Below are 26,493 nucleotides of genomic sequence, written 5' to 3' on the forward strand. Positions count from 1 at the left end.
ACATACAGAAGAATGAAACTGGACCCCTACCTATCATCATATAGAAAAAAATTAACAAAAAATGGATCAAGGGCTTAAACACGAAACCCCAAACTATAAGAATCTTAGAAGAAAACTTAAGGAAAGCCCTCCTGGACACCAAAGTAGGCAATGATTTCATGACCAAGTCCTCAAAAGCAAATGCAGAAAAAGCTAAGACTGACAGATGGAACCTTATCAAGCTAACAACTTTGTGCCCAGATCAAGAGAGTAAAAAGAAAACTCCCAGAATGGGAAAAATTATTTTCAAGCTATGTATCTGACAAAGGTCTAACATCCAAGATCTACAAGGAACTCAAACAAAACAACAGAGAAAACAAAATTAACCCTATTAAAAAGTTGGCAAAGGACACAAACAGATATTTCTCAAAGGAAGATATCCAAGCAACCAACAAGCATGAAAAAAATGCTCAGTTTCACTAATTATCAGAAAAATGCAAATCAAAACTACAATGGCAACCTTACTTTCCTTTCAAGGTGCTAACCTGATGGCTCTCACTTCTGGCCACAGCCTCTATGCCACCCTCCCGATCAATTCCAGGCAACCACCCTGCCCACTGGCCACCCCTTTACCACCTCGTACAATAGATGTTGACACGGCTGCAGAGAAAAGGGAACATTTCTACACTGTTGGTGGCCATGTAAGCGAGTTCAACCTTTGTGGAAAGCAGTGTGACATTTTTTCAAAGAACTAAAAATTGAGGTTCCATTTGATCCAGAAATTCCATTTCTGGGAACACACCCAGAGGAATATAAGTCACTCTCCCCAAAAGACACCTGCAATGTATGTTCACTGCAGCACTATTCACAAAGGCAAAAACATGGAACCAACCCGGATGCCCATTGAAAGTGGACTAGATAAAGAAAATGTGGTACACATACACGATGGAATACTACACAGCCATAAAGAAGAGCAAAATCATGTCCTTTGCAGCAACATGGATGAAGTTGGAGTCATCATTCGAAGTGAATTATTACAGAAACAGAAACCTAAAAACCACATGTTCTCACTCAGCAGCAGGCCCCAAACACTGGACCCATGAGTGCAAAGGCAGGAACAACTAACATTAGGCAGCGAGGAGGGAGGAGAGAAGAAAGAGACACACAACCACCCATTGGCTACCATGTCCACTACCAGGGAGAGAGAGGGCTCACTGGAACAAACCTCACCTGTAGCAACTTACTTATGTAGCAAACCCTTACATGGACCCCACACCTCTAAAAATAAAAATTTTCAACAAAGATGCTTCTAGGAAATGATTCTTCTGGGAAGTGGTTGCGGTTTATTCTTTTCCTGCAGATTTTCTACAGGCTGTAAATGCAGCCAGCCCAGTATTGGTCCAGTTGGAGTTTGATGGCACACGTCTTTGCAGCCGACTCAAGGTCCTGTCCTACAGCCAAACATCGACTTGGTGAGGATCCAGACTCAGCTTTGCGCCAGTCTGGCGACCAGTGGCGTTCAGCCGTCTAAGTATCGCTCTTGTCCCAGCAGCGTCAGAAATGCATGTTCCTAAGCCCCACCAGGACCTACAGCATCAGAAGCTTGCAGGTGAGGGCTCTCTGACCTAAACATGCCTACAGGTGATTTTTAGGCCTGCCTCATAAGTGTGAGAACTGGGCCCTCAAGACTGTCAGCTGAGGGTCATTTAACCAGTTGCTGTGTGTGTCCCAGAAGCTGCAGAAATCATTCCCTACAAGTTTCAGTTCCTTGCCAATTCCTCCTTCCTACCCTCCTTGACAAAATGAGGAAGAGAGAGAAAGTGGTTCAGCAGCATTAGATGCCTCGATAGTAGGTATAAAATCAGAAGAAAAGTATTTTCAATGTTGGAAAATGAAACATCCACCTGCCAGCAGGTATTTCAAGCAGTAGCTGCTGGTGATGTGGAGCTCGAATCTACATACAATTGCACTTTTTTTTTAACCAGCAATTTGAAGGCACAAACTGCCTTGGGGGGAGAAAAAGGAAAGCGGAGCTTCTAGTTACTAATTCAAGCTGACACCAGAAATGGAATTTTTAAAGACTACATTTAAACTGGGTTTAAAAGGATGATTTTTAAGCAAGTTTTAACATACTTGCCCATGCAGGAAAGTAGGTTATGGCTAAACTAGGGATAACAGAACCATGGTATGCACCTCTCCACCACCTCCTGACCATGCACAGAGGACAGACATTACTAATTGATCACCGCGGTCTTCATCTTTTCAGTAGAGTTCCTCGGATACCCATTACCAGGCTTCTGGAGTTGGCACGTGAGACGGAACCTTCTTGACAGGCACTGCAGCCACAATACCCGATACAGGGATGGGGAGGGCAAAATGGTTTTTCCTTTTCTTGTAGCTTTTGCGGTCGTTGGTCAACTGTGTACCTATATTCACACACACACACACACACACACACACACACACACTGAGCTTATTTTCACAACATGGACCAGCACATATAATTTAAAATGCAAAGTATTCTGGTCCTCACTACTGTCCTTCTTAAGACCCATAAATGATCACACTCAGAAGAGAACCAGAAGGTGGGACCAGGGTATTCTGTGAAGAACATGCTCTCTCCAGGGAGTGTGGGATGGTCTTTGCAGCATCACAATATGTGCATAATGAATTCAAGGACACCATCATAGTTCCCAGCAAAGAGGCTTGGATTTTCCAAGCTGCCAGATGGAGATCTCCATCAGAGCACACCCCTCAATACTGAGCTGCTCTTTTCCACAGCAACCAAGCGGCAGCTCGCGGGAGGTTCCATTTACCAGATCCAGATCAGTGATGGCTGGGTCTAAATTCTAGCTCTATCAGGAGCCATCCTCCGAGGGTTGATTCCCTCACTCATCACAAGAAAATCCACACCCCTCCACCCCCCCAAACATATACACTAACTCGCAGGGTTAAGCGAGGTGATGCTTATGAAGTATGTAGGGTCATGTCATGCACATATGTTCAACATATGCCAGTTACTTGGCTTATAATTCCCAAGAATATTTCTGTGATTTCTTCTTCTAGAAACTCTCCCTGCTGGAGCTCCTGTTTGGGATGGGGCTGCCCTCATGCTGCCCGTACTCACTCTGGAAGACCCCAAAGCGTGAGACACAGGTGATCTTTCTTCCAAACCATCCCCAAGGAAATCTATCCTCTTCCTCAAAGAGCGACGTGCTGGGCCTTCGCTGACCTCACATGAGTAGTCCCACCTCTATGCACACACACCACTCTTGCCCTCGTCCCATCTGTTCTCACCCACCCCTCCCACTGCAAACTTCCTTCTCCTTTACAATCAACCATCTTTGCAGATGCTGAATGAATAGCTGCTAGAGTCTGCCGAGGAGAGTATACTGATTAGTTAAAAGACCAATTGGCAGGTCTTCTCCTGGATAACAACTTCTGGTGAAACCTTTACCTACATAGCCACGCACTTGACCGTCCTTCTCAGGCTGCTGCATACAGTTATACAGGCTGTACACAGCACAACTCAGGAAGGCCATTCATACTGTAGAGCTCCAGTTGATGCTCTGGGCAGTTCTACTGGTCACACAGATCAGAATTAATCAATGCACTGGAGTCAACCTTTGAGATGACGTCTAGCAAGACTCACGGTAACAGTAAACTGATAATCTCCCAAGAGACCAAGGTGGCCAACTCCCTCTCTAAAGAGACTGCAATGACCCCCGTTATCTGTAGGGAGAAGAGGAACAGCTTTCCTTCACTCCACTGGGCCACTTTCAGAGGATCAAAATGACTTGTGACCCCAGTCCGCCTCTCCAGAACTCTACCTCGTTCTCTCTCGTTTTCTTTCCCTGTCCCGTTTCCCCCCCCCAAGAACCTACTTTCATGCAACAAGCAGTTAATTGAGCACCTAAGTGCCGTACACCACACCAGGTTCAAGACTCACAAAAACACATCAGCTCCCATGGGACTTTGAGCCTTGGGAGGAAAGACTGACATTAAACAAATAATCACATCCCGCGTCATGATTCCTCCTTGCCTTCTTGGGTGGCGTCACACCTGGCTCACAGTTATTATTTTTTATTCCTTTGCTCGATATCCTCAACAACTTTAGGAGAGACTCTAGCAGTTGACGCAATTCTTCAACCTCACAGTTCCTAGATTTTACTCCCCTGCCTTCACTTACATGCACAGGGGCTACTCCCCTCACCCCACAGGTGTCAGACAACCTTACTCTCCTTTCAAGGTGCTAACCCGATGGCCCTCGCTTCTGGCCAGAGCCTCCAGGCCACCCTCCCAATCAATTCCAGGCAACCACCCCACCCACTGGTCACCCCCTTCACCACATTTTGTTCGGATACACCCCAGTTTGGATAAGTGTAGTTGTTTCAATGCAGCCTCGATCCCAGCTTCAGCCATCCCAAAGCCCCATGGTTGGCCTAAACAGAGCCCCATGGCTAGTCTCCACACCTCCAAGGTATCACCTCCCTTCTCTATCTCCCTCTTCCAGTCCAAGCCAAACACAGCCTCGATCGGTTCCCGCTCCCCGGAAACCTTATTCCTATCATCCCCCTGCTAAGAAACCCATTTTCTATGAGTTAAAAGTCCCGTGGCAGTCTCCAGAGCTCTACATCCTAGCCTGTTTCTCCAGACTTTAAGCTTAATACTTAGTCACAGGAAGTCCCTCCCCAGCAGCCGTTTCTCCCCTGGTTCTCAGGATGTGCCACCGTGTCAGCCTATCCAAAGCCTCCATTACCCTCAAGGCCATTCAGTTCCCTGTTCCCTGAGTCCTCCCCTGCCATCAACCTCTCCTATCTCCAGGGCTATATGTTCTTGGGTCCCTCGTCTTAGCTCTCAATCACTACTGTCCTCACAGTGAGTGCCTTTGAATGCCCGTGAACTGTTAGGAGGCATTCATCCACTGCAGTCACAGGCACAGAGCAATGTGTAACGAATAAAGATCTTCTAGAACTCTAAACTTAATCCCTCCTGCAACCAACAGAGCTGTCTCCTCTGGCTTCACATTCAGGAGGCACAGGATGGTTGTACCGCCAACTCTTTGAGATAACCTTGCATAGTCTGGAGGGCAGGGGTGTGCAGTACATGTTCAACTACTGAGGCTCCAGAGAAAAGGATAGAGGTAGGAAAAAGAAGGTGAGAGGAGGGAAGGGGAGCGGAGAGGAGGGAAGGGAAAGGAAAGGAGGGAAGAGAAGAGGAGAGGGAAGAGTAAGAAGAAGCAGGGGAGGTAGAGGAGAGGCAGAAAAGAAACGGAAAGGGAGAAAATGAAAGAAAAAGAATAAGGGAAGGAAGGAAGACTCGTGAGTTGTAATGTTTGCCAATTCCCATGGTGTAAATACTCCTATTGCAGACGTCAAACTATCAACAAGATGTCACTGAACACGGGCTGGAAAGCGACGCACACAATTGGCTCTTACAAGCTAGTGCGCACTGCCCAGCACACGACTGCTGGAAGGTCATGTTCATTTTCCTCCCTAAGTCACTTCATTTCCTTCTCTGTCACCACCTTATTCTCTGATATACTTCTTTAAAACTTACTTTTTCTACTAGTTTTCACACTTGAAGGCTCAAGTCACAGGTGATCTTTCGTGGAGCCTTTCTGACATGGCCAGTCTTCCCAGAACGACAACCTGAACCCTCGTTGGTCCTGGCCCGGCACTTTGTACATGACTGTGTTGCGGAGAGTGAGAAATAATTAAGTGTGGCTGGCCTGCTTGTTTCCCGCTAAGTCTGTCAGACCTCTGAGAGGGAGACCTGTTTATTCACCTCTGGAACTTCACATCCAGCATGGAAGAAATATTCAGTAACAGCTTGCTGAGGGCGGGAGGAATAGGAGAGAGAAAGGGAGAGAGGAAAGACTGAGGGAGTGAGAACAAATTGAAGGAGGGATAAATGATTTCTGGTTCTTCTTTTCAAGTTTTGCTATCATTTTGTAACCCGATTTTTGTCCACTGCTCCAAATCTAGGTGGCTAAGAGAAACACTGTCAATTACATTGTATAAATCTTACCTTTAAAGAAATCCTTTCTTAAAAAAATTTGACCTTCATACCAGCTCTTTTAGCACAAAGTAGAGGCAGCTTCATTGAGGCAGGGTGTCAGGAAAGCAAGGTGATGGCAGAGGAGAAAAGGAAGTAGAGGAAGATTGTTTCCCTCAAGGATGCATTGTGTTAAGATTGCAAGTTATGCAGAGTAAATCACAATCCACAGGGATTAGCTCTGGGATGTTCAAAATCCCCAGGAGATGGGTCTCTAGGAGAGGGTGTTCAGTGGTAACTGGGCAGAGGTTTCCCTGCCCAAGAGAGACCTTTCCTGCTGGGCATCATGGAAACCACAAAATGCATCAATCTCTCCCCAGTCTCATGTGAGCAAAAGAGACGTCTAGCCCTTTCCTGCGCAGAAGGCACAACATGGCATCTCTGTCAAATGCAAAACACACATGGAGATGGGTGGGGCAGGAACATGAATTGTCCCCTTATGGGCATCCAGCAGACGGTGAGCTCACCCCGAAGCGTGACTACCCGTAGGGTCATAAAGTGAGAAGGCTCTTTGCTCCTCCCCTGACAAAGGCAGGAGGGAGGCTGTTGTGTGTGCTCTCTGGGATGAAGTCTGGAACACATCGCTCTAAGCACATGGCATAAATAACAACATTCAAATCACTAGCCCCATAACTGTGAGCCATAGCAACAATGAATAACGTGAGCAAACAGGGTGAAGGACTGAAAGCCTGCCTCTCCAATACTCTTTCAAGTTTGCTGGAGAAATCTGAGCCCTAAGAGTAATCCAATGTATCTGTATCCAGCCTTCCAAGGCATGATCCTTAAATATGTCAGCGTCTAAGGAGGAAGAGAAAAATTATCTGCGCAGAAGGAAAAGTCATGGTTCAGTAACATATTCAATAAAAATCAATGGGAAATATGTATAAACACATGTGGATCTGGTTCTGGTCACCCAGCTGGAACTCCTGAGGGTGGGCGGGAGGGAGTGGCATGTCCCAATGGGGAGAGGTCCAGTACCCACCACACTGGTGCTGAAAGAGGTGTGAGGATGAAACTCTCCAAGACAGAAACCAGAGTATGCACACGGTGGCCTAATGGGGCAGACTTTTAAATGTGACTTTCAATTTCACAGATGGCTTTTTGACCTGAGTGCATTAAGAGAGGCAGTGAACGGAAGGATGGTGACATTCCCCTAAAGAAAATATATGAAGTGGCAGTCTGAATGACTTTGACTAAACATATTTTATTGAGTTAAAATATTACCGAGAGAGACAACTCCATGGCTCTCTACATAATGATAGAAATACAGCACTTCTAGACCTAGAAATCTTAAAAAAAAAAAAAAGGACTACAGCATATTAGTGAAGAGCGCTTGGACAATGCTAATAAGAATTGAAGAAGCAGAAGAAAAGAAAGAATGTCGTAGAAGAAAATAAAATAAAAGTGGGAATGGGCCACAAATCTAACATGTCTTTTAAGAAGATTCATAAGAGGTAGTAAAGAGATTTATTTTAAAGTGGTGACATTTTGAGATGTTTTACCTCATTTATATGAATAAGGCTGGGTCCATTACCAAACTGACTCATGGACCAACCCATTAAAGAAAGGTGAAATTTCTAGGTCAGTCTTTGGGCATAATTTCCTCAGAGCCCCTAAGGCAGGTAGTTCTATGCTGGGCTGGGTTTCAGTTCCAACACAGTCAGATGGATGAGGGAATATATGTTTCTTGAGTGTGAAATCTGTCTTGTGTTCCCATCTCTACCATGGCTCTTTTGTAGAAAATAGGTCTACGGATTGGCTTTCTTCTGGAAACAGTGGTCTCTCTTCTATTCATCACGGTCTGTCTCCAAATACATGCACATAGGAAAAGAAGAACTCAAAGTATGGCAAGAAATTTTGGCCCTCAGCCATTGAGATACCATTATTAGGGAATGGGATGCTAGACTTGACTCCTAAAAATTTATATTTCTTTCAAAGTCTTCTCGAGCAAGTACCTGCTGTCTCTCTCCTTGTCTGCATTTGGCAGTCCATTTCTAGAACTATTTTTGAATATTTAAAAAATACAGCTGACTTGTCCGCGGCAGCATGTCAGCTTGGCCACCATGGTCAGGGTCCCCCCCAAGGTCCCATGAGATGTTCTTTCTCTGTTGTAGACACACACGGTAGATGGCTCAGTCTCATCTTCCGAGAAGAAAGAAGGTAGAGGCTCTCTTCCTAGTGGGAAGACATTTTCCGCTGAAGGAGAAGACCTAGAGTGGTGAAAAGGTCTTTGTACACCAAGGCACAGACATGAGGGAGGGGAGAGCCATACCTGCTCCGATGACCTCTTCGATTTTCACAAAAGATACATCAATCTCCTTGGCAAACTCCCGGACAGCTTCGTTGGGGTCCTCATAAGTGAAAGGGTCAATGTAGATCTTCATCCCTGGAGAGCCTTGTTGGAGGAGACAAGCAGGGTTAACATCCCAAAGAGGACACGGGCGCCAGTCAGCACTGCTGTCCCCAGCACTAAGGGCGTTCCTGGGAGTTCTCCTACACACAGGCTGCAGGCTTCCTCCACCCCTCCTTCACCTGCCGGGCCTGCCCAGCACCCTTCCCTCTAGGCCATTCTAGCCTGGCTCTCTGCCCTCTACTTCTCCTCCATGTTTTCTTCTCTTTCTGAGCTCTTGATGAAATGTGGAGCAGATTACTTATAAGTGACAGATCGGGACCCGTTCCCACACCAGGCGCTCGCAGAAGGCGAAGAAGCTGATTGATGCCAACCAAATGCATTAGCGGGAAAGTGGTGGTAAAATGGTAGGGTAGATATCAATATTTATCAACTTGACAACTTTCCTGAGTGGAGGCCACCTTTCAGGTTATAACTGACGGTGGTGGTGCAGGGCCACAGAAGGGATGAGGGTGGATTGAGAGAGAGAGAGAGAGAAAGAGAAAGAAAGAGGGAGAGAGAGAGAAATTGCTGCTAGAGCAACCCCAAGATGGAAGTGCCAACGCAGTATACCAGAAGAGAAAACATGAAAATAAAAGCCTAGAAAATACTAATAGAGAAAAGAGGAAAGTCTACACAGAAAAAATGAGGTCGGATGAAAGAAAAATGGTAATCGAGTCTTCACGCTTTCAGACACACTGAAGTATGAAAAACGAATAAAATGGCGAATGCGAAATACATAAAGGAATATAGACCTTGTCACTGATGTATACAGTGGCAAGATAAATAGGTGTGCATGGGGACAAAGTAGAGAATTGTCACTGCAGAAAAAATACATTAAAAAAGTAGAAGAGAGGGGACAAAGAAAGTAAATGGAACCCAAGAAACAAATGGAGTCATTCGTCACATCATTTTTCAACATGCTTGACGTGCCATTAAGCAAAGTACAGAAATTGTTTCCGTGGTGGTGGGTGGTGGACGGGCAGGGACTTTGAAGGCCGACGACATGGTCTGGCATGGCAGCCTTGTCAAGAGCAGGGGCTTTCTCTTCCAGGGGCTTCCGTCTCACTCACGAAAGAGGAAGGTCCTCGGGGCAAGACAGGCCTGCGAAAGCCACCCTGCTCCGGGCACAGGGGCTGGGACCCCAGGCTCAGAAGCCGTGAGCTCCATCTCAGGGTGGCCGCCACCGCCGCAGCTTGTTCCCTGGGGACTCCCAGTCCTTCACATCAGCTCCATCCACAAAACGTCTGATGGCTCTAGAGCTTCCTCAAATTAACGTTGCCCGGCCACTCATTTGGGCAGGATTGGAAGCACGAGAGTCCGATCCAAGGGAAGATGCGAGACGCAGTAAGGCCTCAAGAGGGGATTTCTCTTCAGCCAAAAAGAGTCAGGTGCCCTGCTCAGAAGAATGGCTTTTGCTGCAAGATGCGTCATCCCCAGCCATGAAGTAAAATCGCTCCCGGCATGCTGGATGGCTCTTTAACAGGGTTCGACGTCATTCTAGAAGGCTCCTTGGAAACTTTGGAGGACAGTGACTGGAATTCACTGACTGAAATTTGGACAAAACTAATAAAGATAGCCTCTTCTTTATGCAGAACATTCTAATCCCTCGGGGTGTGTGTGTGTGTGTGTGTGTGTGTGTGTGTGTGTGTGTGTGGGAGGAGGCTTCTCCACATGTTCTCACTTATAAGCACGTACTGAACAATTATCATAATACTATAAGTATTACAGTTTCCCCAGTAGTGGAGAAACTGCCGGGGAGGGACACACCATATCAATAAGGGTACCTGATCTCAAACCAGGCAAAGTGGGGACCAAAGTGAGGCCCAAACTTTACCTGCGCAATGGTCATCTGTATACCTAACCCTGAATTGTACTCCACATCTTTAAAATCGAATAGAGGGGGCTTCTGCTGTAATCACAGTGGACAAAGGGGACAACAGAGATGAGGGTGCTAAGCTTTTTTCATTGTTATGAAGAATAGGTGAAAAGTAAGAACAGCAAAACCACACTGGAAGTGTGCGAGAAACCCAGCACGCCTTAGGCTCACCCGAAAGCAGCCCTTGAGGCAAGATTTTGCAAGTAAGTAGCTCATCTGGGCAGCCACCCCCAGAGGTAACTGAGGTGAGGATGGGAAGTAAGACGGGGACAGGGAGGCTGCCTGCAGGAGGTGTGTTCTCGAGCCCTGGACCACTGGGGGTCATCAAGCAGGCTTCATTCCTGGGTGAACAACTCCCTGATGTCTGGGTGAGCATGCGCCATGGAGTCACCCCCCGTCCCCACCCCCGGGGGGGGGTCAAGGAAGCTGTGGTGTTTGCACACTGATGCCTCATGATGGGTCAGGGGCTACCTGGCCTGCTGTAAGAGTGGGCGGGGGGGCTTCCAAACCAGGGAAGGCACTCGGGCAAGGGAACAGATGCTGGGGGTAGGAGCTGGCCAGTGTGTCACTGGCTGCAACAGATGCGATCAAAGCGCAGAAAGGACAGCAGGCGGGCCACAAGCCATGGCTTCTCCCACATCCTACACAGTGTCGAGAGGAGGTGAGGAGCCCAGATGCTGGGACCTGCGGGTGACATCAGAGCCCCGAACCGTTTCCTAGCCCTGCCTAATGGAGCAGGTCCATGCCCACCTCTTAGCGGGGTTCTCCCCTGCCGATGCAAGAGGTAATGCCTCTCCCGTCCCAGGGCGTCTGTGAGATGAAAGAACACATTGCGAGTGACGCACAGGGCTCGGAGTATGGGGATGACTCACTGACGGATAGACTCATTATTTTTTGTTTTTCTGAGTTGGAGTCTCACTCTGTCGCCCAGACTGGAGTGCAGTGGCCGCTCCCGGCCACCGCAGCCTCGACCTGCTGGGCTCCGGCGATCCTGCCGCCTCAGCCTTCCGAGTAGCCGGAATTACAGGCGCGCGCTACCACGCCCAACTGATTTTTTATTTATTGTAGAGATGAGGTCTCGCCAAGTTGCCCGGGTGGGTCTCGAACCCGCGGGCTCAGGCAATCCACTCACCTCAGCCTCCCAAAGTGTGGGATTACAGGCTGGCTCATTATTATTATCAGTAGATTCTTCTAGGAAGTGTTTGGGGAGGCAGGAAGAGGAAGTGGGGGTGGGCAGTGGGGAATGTAAGCCACTTAGGTTCTATTAGTTACTTTAAAAATAACTACCTTGTTACTTCAGATCAAGGGCTTTTAAACGATGTATGTTAAGCTGTCCTACAGGAACTCTTCCATGGAAACTAATTAAATAATCTAGAATGTGCTGTAATGAATGGTTTGCAAGTGAAGACACATATAAGGATGAATGGGCAAGGATTCCGAGTTAATGAGCTTTACAGACACTGGCCCCAATCAGTTCCAGGAAGAAGCTATTCCCAGAAGAGAAAGGGCTTATCTCTCGATGGTGCCAGGATTCTTTGGGGCCAGGTCTGTGCAACGAAGTGCACTCAAACGGGGGAAAGCTTGCGCAGTGATGATGGTGCAAAGATTCACAAAGAGAGGTCTGCTGCTTTGCCGGCTGGTGGAAGTCGGAAACGTGTGTGCGCGCATATGTGCCATGTCACCGCAGCTGCTCTGGGGCCATGGGCTTTGGTGACACCGAGACCTTTCACCAGGAGACAAGGAGGCAGCCTGGGGCCCAGGAGTAGTGATGTAATGTCCATTTAAAAGTCTCAATTGTTGCCGGGCTCGGTGGCTCAGCCTGTCATCCCGCGCCTTTGGGAGGCCGAGGTGAGTGGATGGCCTGAGCCCGCGGGTTCGAGACCCACCTGGGCAGGCGAGACCCCATCTCTACAGTAAATCAAAAATACAGCCGGGCGTGGTAGCGCGCGCCTGTAATTCCGGCTACTCGGAAGGCTGAGGCGGCAGGATCGCCGGAGCCCGGCAGGTCGAGGCTGCAGTGGCCGGGAGCGGCCGCTGCACTCCAGTCTGGGCGACCGAGTGAGACTCCGACTCAAAAAATAAAAAATCAAAAAAAAAAAGTCTCAATTGTTGCATCTATGCAACAGGAGGAATCAGTACTGGTTTTTGCTGAAATTGAGGGAAGCGTAGTCACATCGGCGGAGGTAACGCTAAAAGAGTGGGTCACAGCTCGAACAACCAGCTCCAACTCAGGGTTCTTCCTCCAACTAAGGGCTCCTGGGGCTGACAGGGGAAAGGGCTCCGGTGTGGCTTGCTCTGGCTGGGGGCAGGAGTCTGTGTTTTAAATCTGGAGAGATGTGGCTAAGCACATGCACGTCATGGCTCTCCCTGCAGCCACCTCATCTTGGAATGACACATCGTCTCAGACCTCTCTCCTGCAGTACAGCTAGCCGTTCTCAAGTCCTGGAAGATGAGGAGGGAAAAAAATGCCTCCGGCTAGGCAGAACAGGTCATCTGTCTTTTGGCTCATTTTGCGTTTCTGCATAAATCCTGCATCGGCCCCTGTTCTTGCTCCCACTTGCCAGTGAGCAGTTTTTAATTATCAGGAAAATGGTATTTAGTGCAATGAATCACCAGACAGTGAACAAGGAATTCAAGTCAGCCGCAGAGTCAGGCACAGCCAAACATTTGGAGACAGGGCTCAGAAGATGTTCTCAGATTGTGAGTGTTGGGGAAACATTATTAGTGGCAGTAATAATAATATCAGATGTAATATATCCCTGCAACATACAGAGTGTTAGAACCATCTGTACAATGCTTCACATTACCCTTATCGTTAATATAAATATTGTTAACATATTTATAATAGTTCACAGTTTCCAATTATTTTTTATCATAGGTTACATACCTTTGCCTTGAGAGAAAAAAAAAAATCTTCAATTTCATGATCTGCCCGTTTACTAGTTTCTATTAAAGTTCTAATTTGCAGACATGTTTGGATTTTGACCTCAAAATCCCCTTATGATTGGGATTGCCTAAAGCCTTGATGGGTCATAGTCCCAGGAGAACTGTCAACTCTTAAACAGGAACCAAACCTTTAAACATATTAGGTTTGAGGAAAAATGACTTTACTGCTGTTCAGAGCCTTCTTGCATGGCTTGGAGCGGTTCTTGAAGAAGGAGAAACTTCTGGCAGGGCTCGTTGGCTCAGCCTGTAATCCCAGCACCTTGGGAGACCGAGGCTAGTGGACTACCTGAGCCCATAGGTTCAAGATCCACCCGTGCAACTTGGTGAGACCTTGCCCCTACAATAAATAAAAAGTTAGTCAGACGTGGTAGCGTATGCCTGGAGTTCCAGCTACTTGGAAGGCTGAGGTGGAAGAATCACCGGAGCCCAGTAGGTCGAAGCTGCGGTGGCTAGGAGCGTGCCACTGCACTCCAGTCTGGGCGAAAGAGTGAGACTCCAACTCAAAAAATGAGTAATTAAAAAAAAAAAGAAGAAACTTCTGGCCGTTGTCAGAAAGGCTTCATCAGCAGATCAGGATGCTATCAAAAGTGAAGAGGCGGGAACAAGCACCAGGGCTGCTGGCAGACACGTGGGATATCCCTGGAACACCAGCGAGGTGTGTTGACAAGTTCCAGGTTTTCAGGGAAGAGCGGAAAGGGGCTGGGAAGGGGCCTGTTCTAAACAGTAGGTGATATTTGGGAATGAAACGCTGAAAACAAAGGGACGGATGCTCCTATTCGGGCCTCCTGTGCATTCAGAAAGTCTAAAATCAGGACAGTGGACATCTTGTGGGTCAGTAGTGACCATGACTGCCCATGTGCCTCCAGGGGTGCCAGGAGGAGCCTGGTTCCTCACAGATGGAGCCGGATTCCCAGAATTCCACGTGGTTTCAGAGGTAGTGCATTAGGTTGTAGTCAGCCATTAACATCTTTGTGTTCCAGCAGATTTGGGCAGAACCATGAGAGAGTGGAGGAAGTGAGCCTTATTCTTATTCCTTATTCTGGATCCAAGGCAGACTTTGTCATCTTTGTGATTCACTCAAATTCGGTCCAGACATCTCAGCACAAGAGGATTGTATGTGTCTAGGGATTCACGGAGCACGTGAAGCTCAGTCCCTGGAAGGGATCATCCAGTCTTCTGCCTCAGTATGTTATTTCTCCTCTTTCTCAACACTGACTAAGCCCCCGCCAGCATTGTGCAAGGGACTCCGAGCTAGGGACAGGACAGACAAAGCTCACAAAGTTCTTCAGGCGAGCAAGACATGAAATCATTAGCGAATGGCACTGGCTAGACGTGGATCCAGAGCCCATGCCTGGATGCAGGCCGCAAGTGCTGCAGAGACCAGGGAAAGCAAGAGGCTGTGGGTGCGTCTTCAAGGTCAGAATCCTGCAAGCACCAGGACTCAGGCTGAGCCTGGAAGGATGAATGCATGTGGTGCTGCATTGGAGAGGGAGAAGCTTGGGGTGTCGTGAGGCACAGCTGAGAGAGAGGCCTGGCAGAACAAGATGAATCCAAATCAATACTAGGACGTCTAGAGTCGTGGGGTGCTGAGGACCAGGTGTGGGCTTTAGGAAAGAAAACTGACTGTCAAAAGGAGTTGGCACACGTGGTTTTCAGATTTTGAATGTCCACATGAAATATGCAAGTGCCTAGAAGTAGGTCAGAAACTCAGACTGGAAACAGCTGAGAGAACGTACTTGGCATGGCGGCTTTGGGGGCCACATGGGAGGCAGCTGAAGGGCTGGAGATGGGGCTGGAAACCTACCAAAAACGGTTGATAAGCTCTAGAAATGATGTCCCCACCATGCCTCAGAGGACCAAGGCCAGAACAGTGGGTGGCTATCTTTTTCTAAGAGAGCAGAAATCAAGGGCTCCCTGCCAGGGCTTGAGAAAGAACCCAAGAGAGGACCCTCAGGGCAGGCAACAAGGCTGATAGGACAAGCAGTGGATCTGAGGGGGACCTTCCTATTACCTTGTGTTTGGGGGTTTCACCATGTTTTCTGGTTTGCTTCTAAAACCTCAGTTATGCTGAATATCTAATGCTTAAAGAAGGAAAGTAGACTACAGCTGCTTCCTCTTGAGGAAGGCAATTCAGGAGAAGTCCAACATCTCTCTCTCTGTTTTGTGGGTATCAATAGCCAGGACAGGCAGGTCTTTCCTAGGAGACCCGCTGGTTCTGGACCACTAAAGTGCTGCTGGGAGGTCAAGGGCAACAGCTGATGATCTCAGGCCCAAAAGAGTCAACATGGTTTCTCGAGGCTCTGGCTTACGTCCAGCTGCAGACACACACGGGAACCTAGCTCGTGACAGTTATTTGACATTTAGTGACCACCCATGGTCATCTCAACCACCTCTGGTACCTGAGAGTCTCTCCTAGTCTCTCCATAAGTCTTCATTTGCTCTTCTCAGTTACAACGCTCCCGATACCCTCCAGAAGAGGACACCAACATTACCATGCTCTTTCTCCCTCCTCCAGGGGCACACCTGACCTACACGCGGTGATTTCTTGTAGGCTGGATGCTGTGTCCTTTGCAGTTCTGAAACACAGGCACCACCCAGAATCAAGGAACTGGGTGTGAGATCTTGGAGCTAGGTCTGCTTCCAGGTATAATTCCATCCAGTCTGCCACCTAAAGCAGCAATCCTCTCTATGGCACTCTTTACCGACAGGTGTCCAGCCTCTGCTTGAGTACGGACAGAGAGTTCACCTCCCTACAAGACAGACCTTCTCTTTGCTGGACAATTCCAGGTGAAGGGCCAGTGTTCAAACGGAATCAAAGGTGGCCTGTTTTGACCTTTCCCCTGATGGCTCCACTTAATTTCAAGAAACACAACCTCATCCTTCTTTTGCCATAATGGCACCAGGCTTCATGATGACTCTTGGGTCCCAGCCTGGGTGTTTCCACACCACACACTGGCATTTCCATGCCTCTTCTGTAACAGATCAGAACTTGACACTCCTCCACAGACAGACTGCTCTCCTCTGGACAGGAACTTTGCAGACAGTGTCCTTCTTGAAACGATGTCCTGAGAACTAAGAAGCATTCTCACTACACAGAGGATACTGCATCTGCCCGTTACCTCTACAGATCTGAACTTTAATCGGATCACAGAGCTAGATAGACCTGAGTTTAAAACTTTGCTTTGCAAATCACCAATCCCAAGACTCTGAACAGGGTTCCTGTCCTCTCTGAGGCTTTGTTTCTTCATATGCAAAACGCACCTCATGAGACTGTTAGGAGGATTAAACTAGTAAATATATGTAAAGTGCTCAACACAGTGAGTTCAAAATTATTGGGTATTAGTAGCACTATTCTGTACCAATAACAACAGTGCTTAGCCTGTTTTTTTTTTTTATCAGCTATATATCACTGATATCAAGCATGTGGTCAACTAAATAATTTTTTCCCACACAAATAAATAGAAAGTTAGGTCCTCGCCTATTTGTGCTGCTTTATTTTTGTCTTAACCTAAACACTAGATTCCAGATTTATCCTGCTAACATTTCGTCTTGCAGATTTCAAATTAGCATTCAAAGCTGTTGGACAGTTTGGAATTTTGATTCATCTTTTCTGGTGAGAGTTATGCTCTCCAACTGTTACCTACAAACTCGATAAGCTTCCCTAGGCTTGCACCTGACACATGAATTTTAAAAACAATCAAACAAACAAGAGATGGAATAGGACAAGGACTAGAATAACACTGGGGACTTCCTTCCAGGCTGACAGTGTCGCTAACCTACTTTCCTTTGGTATGAAGACAGGCTCTGTATGCACTTAGCAATGCTTTCTCTTAGGAGATCATACAATATTTTTTTGCCCAAATAAAAATTCACTACATCTGCAATTCCTCTCAAATGTGCTAAATGTATAACCCAGTAAACGAGATGAGGCCCTCATAATTTTTCCTTAATGAACCTGTGTTGGTTCCCAATGATCGCCGAACTCGAGTTTAAATGCCCAGAGCCCATCTGCTTCCGAGTCTCTCCAAGGGCTGGGCGGGGATCAAGTTCACGCTCCTGTTTTTTAATCTCTGTGCTCTGCCCTCAATGGGATGTGTGCCAGTCTGATGTCTTTGGGTACATACCCCATATGTTGTGCTTTTCTCAAAGCTTCGCAACAGTAGTGCTGTGACAATGCTTGGGGACACATGGAGGTGATCCTGTCAGGGCTGCTTTCTGAGGCCCTTGGCCCCCTACCCGTCAATCAGTTCTCATCTCCCCACCTGCCATGTTTCCCTCAACTCAGCAGTCGGGGAGGTGTATGTAGTGACCTAAGCCCCACAAATACCTGCTGGCACTTCCCAGATGAAAAATCGACTGGAACTTTTCTAAAGACAGATTCCCAAGCCCACCTGCCTGCCTAGATTACCTAGATGGCTACCTGGACCACCTAAATAATCTTGTCCAGGCAGCTTTTATTCAGCCAGCTCCTACTGAGACTCAGTCCCTGAAAACCATGAGGACAGCCTGCCTTTTCCTAGACTTAGGAAGCCCACACTCTTGCCCTCCCACCCTGGAACACACCCTGCAGATTCCTAGGTTCTTCACCCTAGCACCCATCTTATTCTCCCAGTCTATCTTCCAATTAGTCTTTTCCCATCCAAATGCAAACTCTCTTTACATTCCTACTCACCACGCTCCAGGCTCGGAGGAGGAGGCACATAAACCCATGCCCTGGAGAACACGGTATATTCTCAAATTTACCAGATCTGTCATGTCTCAACTGGCTAGAAAGTATTCTGTTTGCAAGCATTTCTATGTCTCATATAGCCTTTGCATCAGTTTGAAAGGAAGGCCTGGGAGGGCAGGTACCAGCCTCTCTGTAGCACTCTGTACCCTTTTTGCATGGAATAGGACTGGGGACTCTCTCGGGCACTGGTGAATGAGCTGAAGAGCTGCCATGGGTTTCCTGCCACCCCCCAGGACAGGAAGCCCACAGCGCTCCAGTGTGCTGTCCACATCCACAGAGGTGCATGCACGTGGATGGGGGCAGGTATAATTATGGACACACATTCAGGTCAAGCGTTATCAACCTTTCTGCCTCCTGCAGTGGGATCCAGTGGGAAGACCCACAGGTCGCCAATGAGCACATCTGGGATTTGTCCTGGAGCTGCTTTTCCTGATCAGCCTACAGAAACAGGTGCCGAAGGGGTGCAGCCTGACTCTGCTGCCCGGGAGTCGTGTGACCTGGCTAGGTCACTTTCCCTCTTTAGGTGATGGCCTGTCTTTTACAGTGGCTGTGATGGTGAGATGAGATTATGTGCACCGCCAGATGAAAGTGCTGGTCCCGAGGGCCAGGTACAGAGCACCAAGGTGGCCTTCCCCAGCCCAAGACTCCTGTCCAGCCCCTGTCCGACCAGGTCCTCCCTCCATCAGAGCCTTCAGTTTCCTCTTCTGTTTTGTGTGTGCAGAGCCTTCCCCCAGCAGTAATAGCTCTAGTCAGGGGATGGATGTTCACAGGACAAAATGCACAAACGCAATTCAGTGCATGAGCTGTGAGTTCAGAGAACCTGGGCGCAAAGAGGGGCCAGGTGTCAGGGATCGGCTGCAAAGAGAATAGTCATGAACAGAGGGCCAGGACATTCATAAAAGGCAAACTGAATGAAAAGGACCGACTTCTTAGGTCGCCAAGGGAGTGAACTCAGACCCACAAAGAACTCCGCACCTACGCCAAGTCCCAGAAGTAGACTACGCAGCTGGTCAACACTGTGCTTTCAGTCGTCCTATGACTGCAGGCTGGGGACTGGCTTTTCCTGGGTCCTGAGCACCAGGAAAGCCTCCCTCAGAGGGGCTTAGAGGTGACAGAATCCCCCAGAAGGTGACTGTGAGCAATTTTGGAAGCATACCTTTGTGTACATGGGCACCCCACGGCGGCCCAGTATCCCCCCTCCTCCAGAACAGAACAACTAGATCTCAGGTTGAAGCAGCCAGAAGGGCCCCAACTTCTACCAAACTCAAAGTTTGGGGACCCTGTGTACCCCACCAAGGGGCGGAGCCAAGGCTCAGCTTGCATGCCTTTAGAAATGGAGCTCCTGCCTAAGGTGCCCTAAGGGGTCTTTGAGTATCTCTAGACTTCAAAAGAGATTCTTCCTTTTGAACCACAGTTTGGATCCCTGTGGTTCCTGGCATGATCCTCTCTAAATGTTTCATTCTAAGGGCTCACAGGATGCCACATCTGAAATGGACCACGCAGAGTCTCATCATAACCCAGAGTCAACCCCGAGCAAGGAATGGGGGTGGTGGGGATTGTCAGAATCTTGAGGTAGTGAGGATGATGGAGGGAGATAAAGAAAGGCTTCCAGCAATTCTGAGGCACCCTAGTGGGTGCACCATCTCTTGAGAGTCACAGGTACAGCCCAAGACTCTGTTTTCTAGCTGGGGAAGCTAAGGCACTGCTGGAAAGGGGCTAATAAACAGTCGACATAGGCAAAAGCATTGCAGATTACACAGCAAGGCACAGTCAGCCCACAGGAGAGGGGAGAGAATGCAGTAGGGTTGAGGCTTCTGAAACCAGTGACCATGGAGGCCCAGGTGGCCTGGAGGGAGAAAGAAAGAGGTGCAGACAGGACTGTGAGTATAGCAGGAGCTGCGTGTGGCCTTAGATAGGGCTCCGGTAGGGGCTGCTGATGGTAGGGGTTGCCCTGGGCCATATGGGAGGGCAGCAGTGCCCAAATCAGCTCCAAGCCCATGGCTTCTTCCAGCCATGACTGCCTTGAGCAGCCCAGCTGCTAGGGGAGTGGTCCTTTGCGAACCCTTAACTTTGAATTACAAGTTGTATCTAAGGTGTCCTCTCTGTGTCCCCAGTCAGCATCAGTTGCGCTAGAACAAGCTCCTTCATTGTTCAGTTGCTCTGTGGATGTCCTGGCATCACTCTCCAGCCTCCAGTAACCTGGGAGAAGGGGCAGTCTGGTCCGTGAGAACCTTGACCTTGGAGTCCATGTTTACTCCCAGAAGAACCCTCCATCCCCACCCTTCCTCCGCCCCGTGAAGGTGGGTTAGGCATGTGGGTGAGGTCTGCCTCCCAGGCTCACTGCTAAGTGAACAGGAAGCAAAGGCCTCACTCTGCAGCAGCAGGACTGAGGTGAGATGAAGCTTATGGGAGCCCGCAGCAGAGCCCAGCACAAAGTCCTGGGACAGATCTCCGAGGGCGTCTGTGGAGTTCACAAGGAGATATCTAGAAACAGACGCATCTGCTGTAAGGGCCTGAGCATTCTGCTTTCTGGAGGTGGGAAGGTGGCCCCACTGACCCAGCAAGACCTATTTGAGATCCTGCAATGTTGTAATTAAAGATGAAAGGACGACGCTGACACAGAGCTTGATGGGGCACGTTGGTGAAAAGAAATTTTAGTTATAAAGATATTCTATATACGCAGGTTTTAAAAGAGAGAAGCAGGGTAATGAGAGAGAGAAACTTTGAAAGGTACTGCTTAAAGGAAAACACTTGGGAGATATCCCAGCACTTTGGCCTCTCGGGTTCTGCTATCTTTTTAATTCCCTACCTTCGTGTTCTATGGCTTATCTGTGAATTTGGTTAACACATTCCTCAGCCGCTCAACTGGATAAGATAAGGCAGAAGATGTTAATAGAGAGCCCTCCATCTTTTCCTACTGAGGCTGATTTCAGGATTCATTGACTTGCTAAACCCAATCTTTTCCCTGCATTCGGTGTCCTGTGTGGGCTTATCAATGCAGACGATAATCTACCCACCAGGCATCCAGTGAGTGCCCACAATAGGCAGACGGCAGAGGGGAAAGCAGTCTGTGATCCCCGGGGCCTGCAAAGAGAGGCCTGCTCAGGACCTGGGAGCTGGTAAGGGAACCTGCCATTGGGACCAGCCAGGCTGGCTCTCAAGAGAGCTCTGAGCACTAGCCCGCTTGACTCGGTGGCAGGGGTCAGCCCTCGGGGGTCTGCTTCATACTCACCTCGGCCTGTGCTGTAGTGCTGGAGTTTGTCGCTGTACACAGCCTCTTTGCTGTAAGCCCGTTTCCTGCGGATACAGAAAGGAGGGTCTCTCTCAGCTGGGTGCACACCCACCACGCTGTTTCAGGAACCTCCTATCCACGGAGGGACTCGCCTGGGGCATCTCTTGAGATCAGGGACTGGGCAACCCTCACCTTAACCCTCCTGCTGTGGCCGAGTTCTGGCTGAGCACTCCTCACTCCTGTGGGCAGACGGCCCTGCTTTCAAGTCAGGGTCTTACAGAAGCCCAGCAGGGCTGTGGACCCCAGTCAGAGGGCAGAGGCGATATGGGCAGAGGCGAGGAGAATGCCCATTAACACACAGGCCGCACTGGGAGGGAGCTGTGCATGTCGGAATCTGGGCTAACCACCCAAGGAGGCAGCAGCGGTATTAAAAATTCACAAGGCCTGCAGGGCCAGCCCTTCCGCAGGGCCTCCGCTCCCGGCTGCCTGTCTTCCGCCGGCCCTGAGCTCTCTAACGGGAGTCTGAGCTGTGCACAGTGGGTCAAACGCAATTTTGTAACTGTCACTCCGGAAAGCTGTTGTGTGTGGGGGGGGTGCTAAACGTCTTGGCTAAAATGAGGTCAGAGGATGGATGCTGTTTACTCATAGCTTTGCCCAACTTTCATATGGATTTCATCCCAGACACAGAGAAAATAAATTATCTGGAGCATCCCAGGCTGCCCGTGGATTGAGGTGGTGTGACCGTGTCTGTGAACGGGCCGGCCCCGTCCAGTCTGCACGGCCTGGGAAGGGGCACGTGGAGAGGGACCTGCCAGGGCCAAGGAGAGCAGGTGGGCGTGGAGGTCCTACCTGCTACAGACGATGGAGATGGCCACCAAGGACACGACGAACACAACCCCGGCCGCTGCTGAGCCGGCAATCAGGGGCAGCTGCTCCCTCAGCTCCGACTTGTAATCATCTAGGTGAGAAAGAGGCGTGAGAATCCTCCCCCTGGGCCCCGTCCGTTGCATACAGCTAGACAACTGGTACTCAGTTCATGATGCCAGAGACAGTATATACATATCTAAGAATATGTAATTTATATATCTATAAATCTATGTATCTATAAATTACAGTTTTTATGCATCAGAGCTGTAAGCCCAACCAAAACCAAGAGTGATTTTAAGTCACAAGTAAGCATAAACAACCCAAAGCACCAAAGGACAATGGCAACAATAAAAATAAAACAGCAGTGACTGAATCTGGGAACTAAGGGCTTTGTTTCCAGAGTAAAGATGATGCCACATCTACACCCCTTCGTTCGAAAATTCTCTCGAAGGACTGTCAGCCACGCTGAGGATAATCCAATGAAGAGGACTTATCTCAGTGAAAACCACTGCTGAAATATCTTCTAAAGCATGAAGTTGTTGAAATGCAGCATAGTCAACAGATTCATTGCGCAGATATTTAAAGAGTATCCGCAGTCAGCCAGCACCGCCCCAGGTGCTGTGGAGGATGAAGAAATGGCTGAGAAATGGATGGCCCAGAACTCTAAGCTCCCTCCCAAGAAGAAAATGATCAAGGCTTCTGCCGAGTGTTAAAACCAGGCTGAATTACACAGCAGACTGGGACGCCCATGGGTCATGGAGGCAGACAGAGCTCATCTCAACCCTAGTATTACCATGTGTACGCTCTGTGATGTTGGACAGATTATTTAGTCGCTCTGACCCTCAGACATTCCGCCTGTTGAAAAAAATCAAATCATGTGAGACACATTTCACAGTGCCTGACCCATCACGGGGGTCCCAAATACTAATTCTCTTTCCTTTCATCTGTACAAACTGCTTGGCCCAGCTGATGTTAAGGATCCCTTATCTAATGTTCAGGACATATGGGGGCCAAGCTGGGGTTGCCAGCTACAGCAACTAAGAATACAAGACTGCCAGTTAAATTTGAATTTCTGATAAACAATGAATAATGTTTTGGTATAAGTATGCCCCAAATATTGCATGGGACATACTTCTACCAAGATGTTATTTGCCATTTGTCTGTGATTCCAATTTATCTGATCATCTTATATTTTATCTGGTGACCCTAATGATAAGACTTCTTAAAGTGAGGTTCTTAACTGGACCTGAGCCCAATTGTTAAACATGACTATTTCTGGGCCTCTCCTCAGATCCACTTGACCAGAACCTCTGGGTGGAGCGTACGTATCTTCATATTTAACATACACTTTGGATGATTCTTATGCCCCCAATATTTGAGACTTATCCTTCTACTGTATGAGAGACAGCTAAAGACAAGGTTGTTGGTTCATGAAGCCTCCCACTCCATAGAAATCTATTTTAAAGATCAAAGGTCAAGTTTCTGTTGACCTCAGCTGAGAGCTTTCTGTAACATATGTAAATCTAAAAAAAATAAGCTTGGCGGAAAAGTGAAGAGAGCCACAATGAGCAGCCTTCAGCAATATTTCAATGAATTAAAAACTTCATAAATCGATGTGAAACCTGAATGATTTTTTAAAAATTAAGAAGCTAAGTCAAAGGTCAGCATGCTATAGCTAAGAGCAGCCTAAGACCATAGTGGGTCCGCCCCATGTGGAAGTCACCAGCCCAAAGCTTGGCCACTGACCTTGATGAACTCCACAGGTCTTCCCTGCCTCTGGGACCCTCCCACTGATCAACCTTCAGATGACCTTCACTAAGCACACAGACCTGTAGCCCCAGGGAACATCATCGCTACAGATGTATGAACCTCAGTCATTAAGATAAATGCTCCTTAATTTGGCCACTTACCAGAACTCTCTTCTACCTAGCCCCTCTTGGGTTTGCAAACCTTAACTGCCAAATATAAAAGGAATAGCCTTCTTGGGAGAAATTTGTTACTCCTTGATTTGTCTAGCAGAAATGCCAAGAGACCAGCACTCAGAGCATTCTGAGTTTTGGGTTTTTAATCCTGTGTACCTCTGGATGCCAAAGTGCCTATAAATCTAGATGGTAAGTGAGGGGCAAAGAGGGACAGAGTCCTCAAGGAATATAGAAGACAGTCTGTATTCTTTCCATTCCAGCAACATTATTAATCTGAATGAACTGGCTCGGCTTTCTACCCATCTCACCATCCTCAAAACATCAGAGAAATTTCAAATAAGATGAACTCAAAACGGGTTGCAAACTCCAATCCTACAGGGGTCAGAGAGTTCCCATTCAAGCATCCTAGGAAGTGGTAGTCACCATACGGGGACAGCTTCCTCTCAGAGCTGAGGCAGGGTCCTCACTCCAGAATGTCTACAAGTGCTGGCTTTTCTTAAAATTTTTTCACAAAGGAATGAGCATTATCATTGGTTTAAGAAATAATCTGATCGTAAATGTGTCTGAGTGATTTAAAATTTGTTAAAAAAAAATAAAATGTGAGCCAATCTAAAACCTCAAGTCCCATCAAACACCTGGTCTGAGAGGGTTGGCCTAAAATAAAATACTGCCTAAGGGTAGACTATTTTCTTTCTTTCTTTCTTTCTTTTTTTGAGTTGGAGTCTCACTCTGTTGCCCAGACTGGAGTGCAGTGGCTCCTCCCGGCCACTGCAGCCTCGACCTGCTGGGCTCTGGTGATCCTTCCACCTCAGCCTTCCAAGTAGTTGGAACTACAGGCGCACGCTACCACGCCCAGTTAGTTCTTGATTTATTGTAGAGATGAGGTTTCGTCAAGTTGCCCAGGTGGGTCTCGAACCCTCAGGCTCAGACAATTCACTCACCTCAGCCTCCCAAAGGGCGGGATTACAGGCTGAGCCACCTAGCCCGGCTGACTATTTTCTATACAGTTTAACTAATGAAGGAGAAATGAAAAGCTTCTGATGTGGGGAGTCAGGAAGAGAATGACATTTGAGAAACTATCAAGAAACAGCTCATAAATGAATCATAAATATAGCTAATGATATAGTTTGGATGTTCGTTCCATCCAAATCTCATGTTGAAATAGGATCCCCGGTGTTGGAGGTGGAGTCTACAGGGAGGTGTTTGGGTCATGGGAGCAGATCCTTCACGAATGACTTGGCTCTCGCACTTGTGAGCGAGTTCTCGCTCTAAGGTCACGGGAGAACTGATTGTTGGAACGAGCCCGGCACTACCGCCTCCCTCCCCGGCTTCAGCTCTCGCCATGTGACTCGTCTGCTTCCCCTTCACCCTTCTGCCCTGATTGTGAGCTTCCAGAAGCACATGCTGGCACTATGCCTCTTGTACAACCTGCAGAACTGTGAGCCAAAATAAACCACTTTTATTTATAAATCGCCAAGTCTTTATTCCTTTAGAGCGATGCAAAACAGATGATCCAGATAGACAGGTAGAGAGGCAGATATGCAAAATAAACACATAAACCACGGTGAACGGCTAGCTGAGGGAAAGACTGGTGGCTACAGTCATGCAGACACCCCCATGCACGACTCCTTGGCAGGTTTGCAGCACCATTGAAGGGGGTGGTCCCAGAGGGCTGCACAGACAGTGATAACAGGGAACAAGTCAAGCCCAAAGGTATGTAGGGGGACAGACTTTCTAGCCTTGGGGACAGCTTGACTGTTCTCTCTGGAGACACCTGAGTAGGATGCACTGAGGGTCCCGTGTGAAGTTGCTTCAGATATTCTAAGATCCCAGGTGTATGAGACTGCCATACCCAAGCTTTGTCTCTGTTTCTTTCCTGAAGACTGAGGTTCATGCCATCGGGCTGTGACCTCAACTTCCAGAGGTGTGTCATGGGAGTAATGATGGCATAGCACAGGCCCCTGGACCTGGACCCAGAAGCAAGAGGACACACCCTAACCCCTTGTGACATGTGTGGGTCTCACTGCTGAAACGCAGGACCCACATGGTAAGAGACCCTTCAAGGGCAAATCTGACCAGATGTTGGGGGAGAAATGGACCATGCTTTGGAGGGCTCTACATGGCCCTCGACGAAACTCCACCAGAATCCAGCTGGAGGCTAGCATGTTGCCTAGAGGTGTGGCATTTTCAGGGCTGTACACAGCCTCTTTGCTATAATTCCACCCTTGCGGCCCGCCCTGTGCCCCTGGCATTGCTGCCAACCCCGTCCCCCCTTACCATCCGTCAGAGTCTGGAAGCACATCTTGCCACTGAACTTGCCGTAGCCCGCCACAGTCCGAGCCCGGACTTGTACCACGTATACCATGCCGGGCCGTAGCCCGTCGATCCGCGCCGTGTTGGTCTGGCTCCTGGCCATGGATGAGTTGAACTCATTGTGTTCCTACAAAAGCACAAGGGGAAAGGTCACCAGCCTGCTCCTGAGGGCCGCACCCC

General features: G+C 48.3%; 1 protein-coding gene across 1 annotated transcript in view; it reads right to left on the bottom strand.

The window, feature by feature from the left end:
- The window catches only part of EPHB1 (EPH receptor B1), a 311,624-nt gene that overhangs the window by 63,040 nt on the left and 222,091 nt on the right, over window positions 1-26,493 (bottom strand). Inside the window, exons 6-9 of the mRNA XM_021715103.1 lie at window positions 26,278-26,440; window positions 22,061-22,169; window positions 21,212-21,276; window positions 8,309-8,431 (exon numbers count right to left, since the gene is read on the bottom strand). Coding sequence (XP_021570778.1) covers window positions 8,309-8,431; window positions 21,212-21,276; window positions 22,061-22,169; window positions 26,278-26,440 — 460 coding nt within the window. The remainder of the gene's footprint in view (window positions 1-8,308; window positions 8,432-21,211; window positions 21,277-22,060; window positions 22,170-26,277; window positions 26,441-26,493) is intronic.

The sequence above is a fragment of the Carlito syrichta genome, unplaced genomic scaffold (assembly GCF_000164805.1).
Source record: "Carlito syrichta isolate Samal-C Ts95f unplaced genomic scaffold, Tarsius_syrichta-2.0.1 Scaffold306659, whole genome shotgun sequence".
In the NCBI taxonomy this organism is placed as follows: Eukaryota; Metazoa; Chordata; class Mammalia; order Primates; family Tarsiidae; genus Carlito; species Carlito syrichta.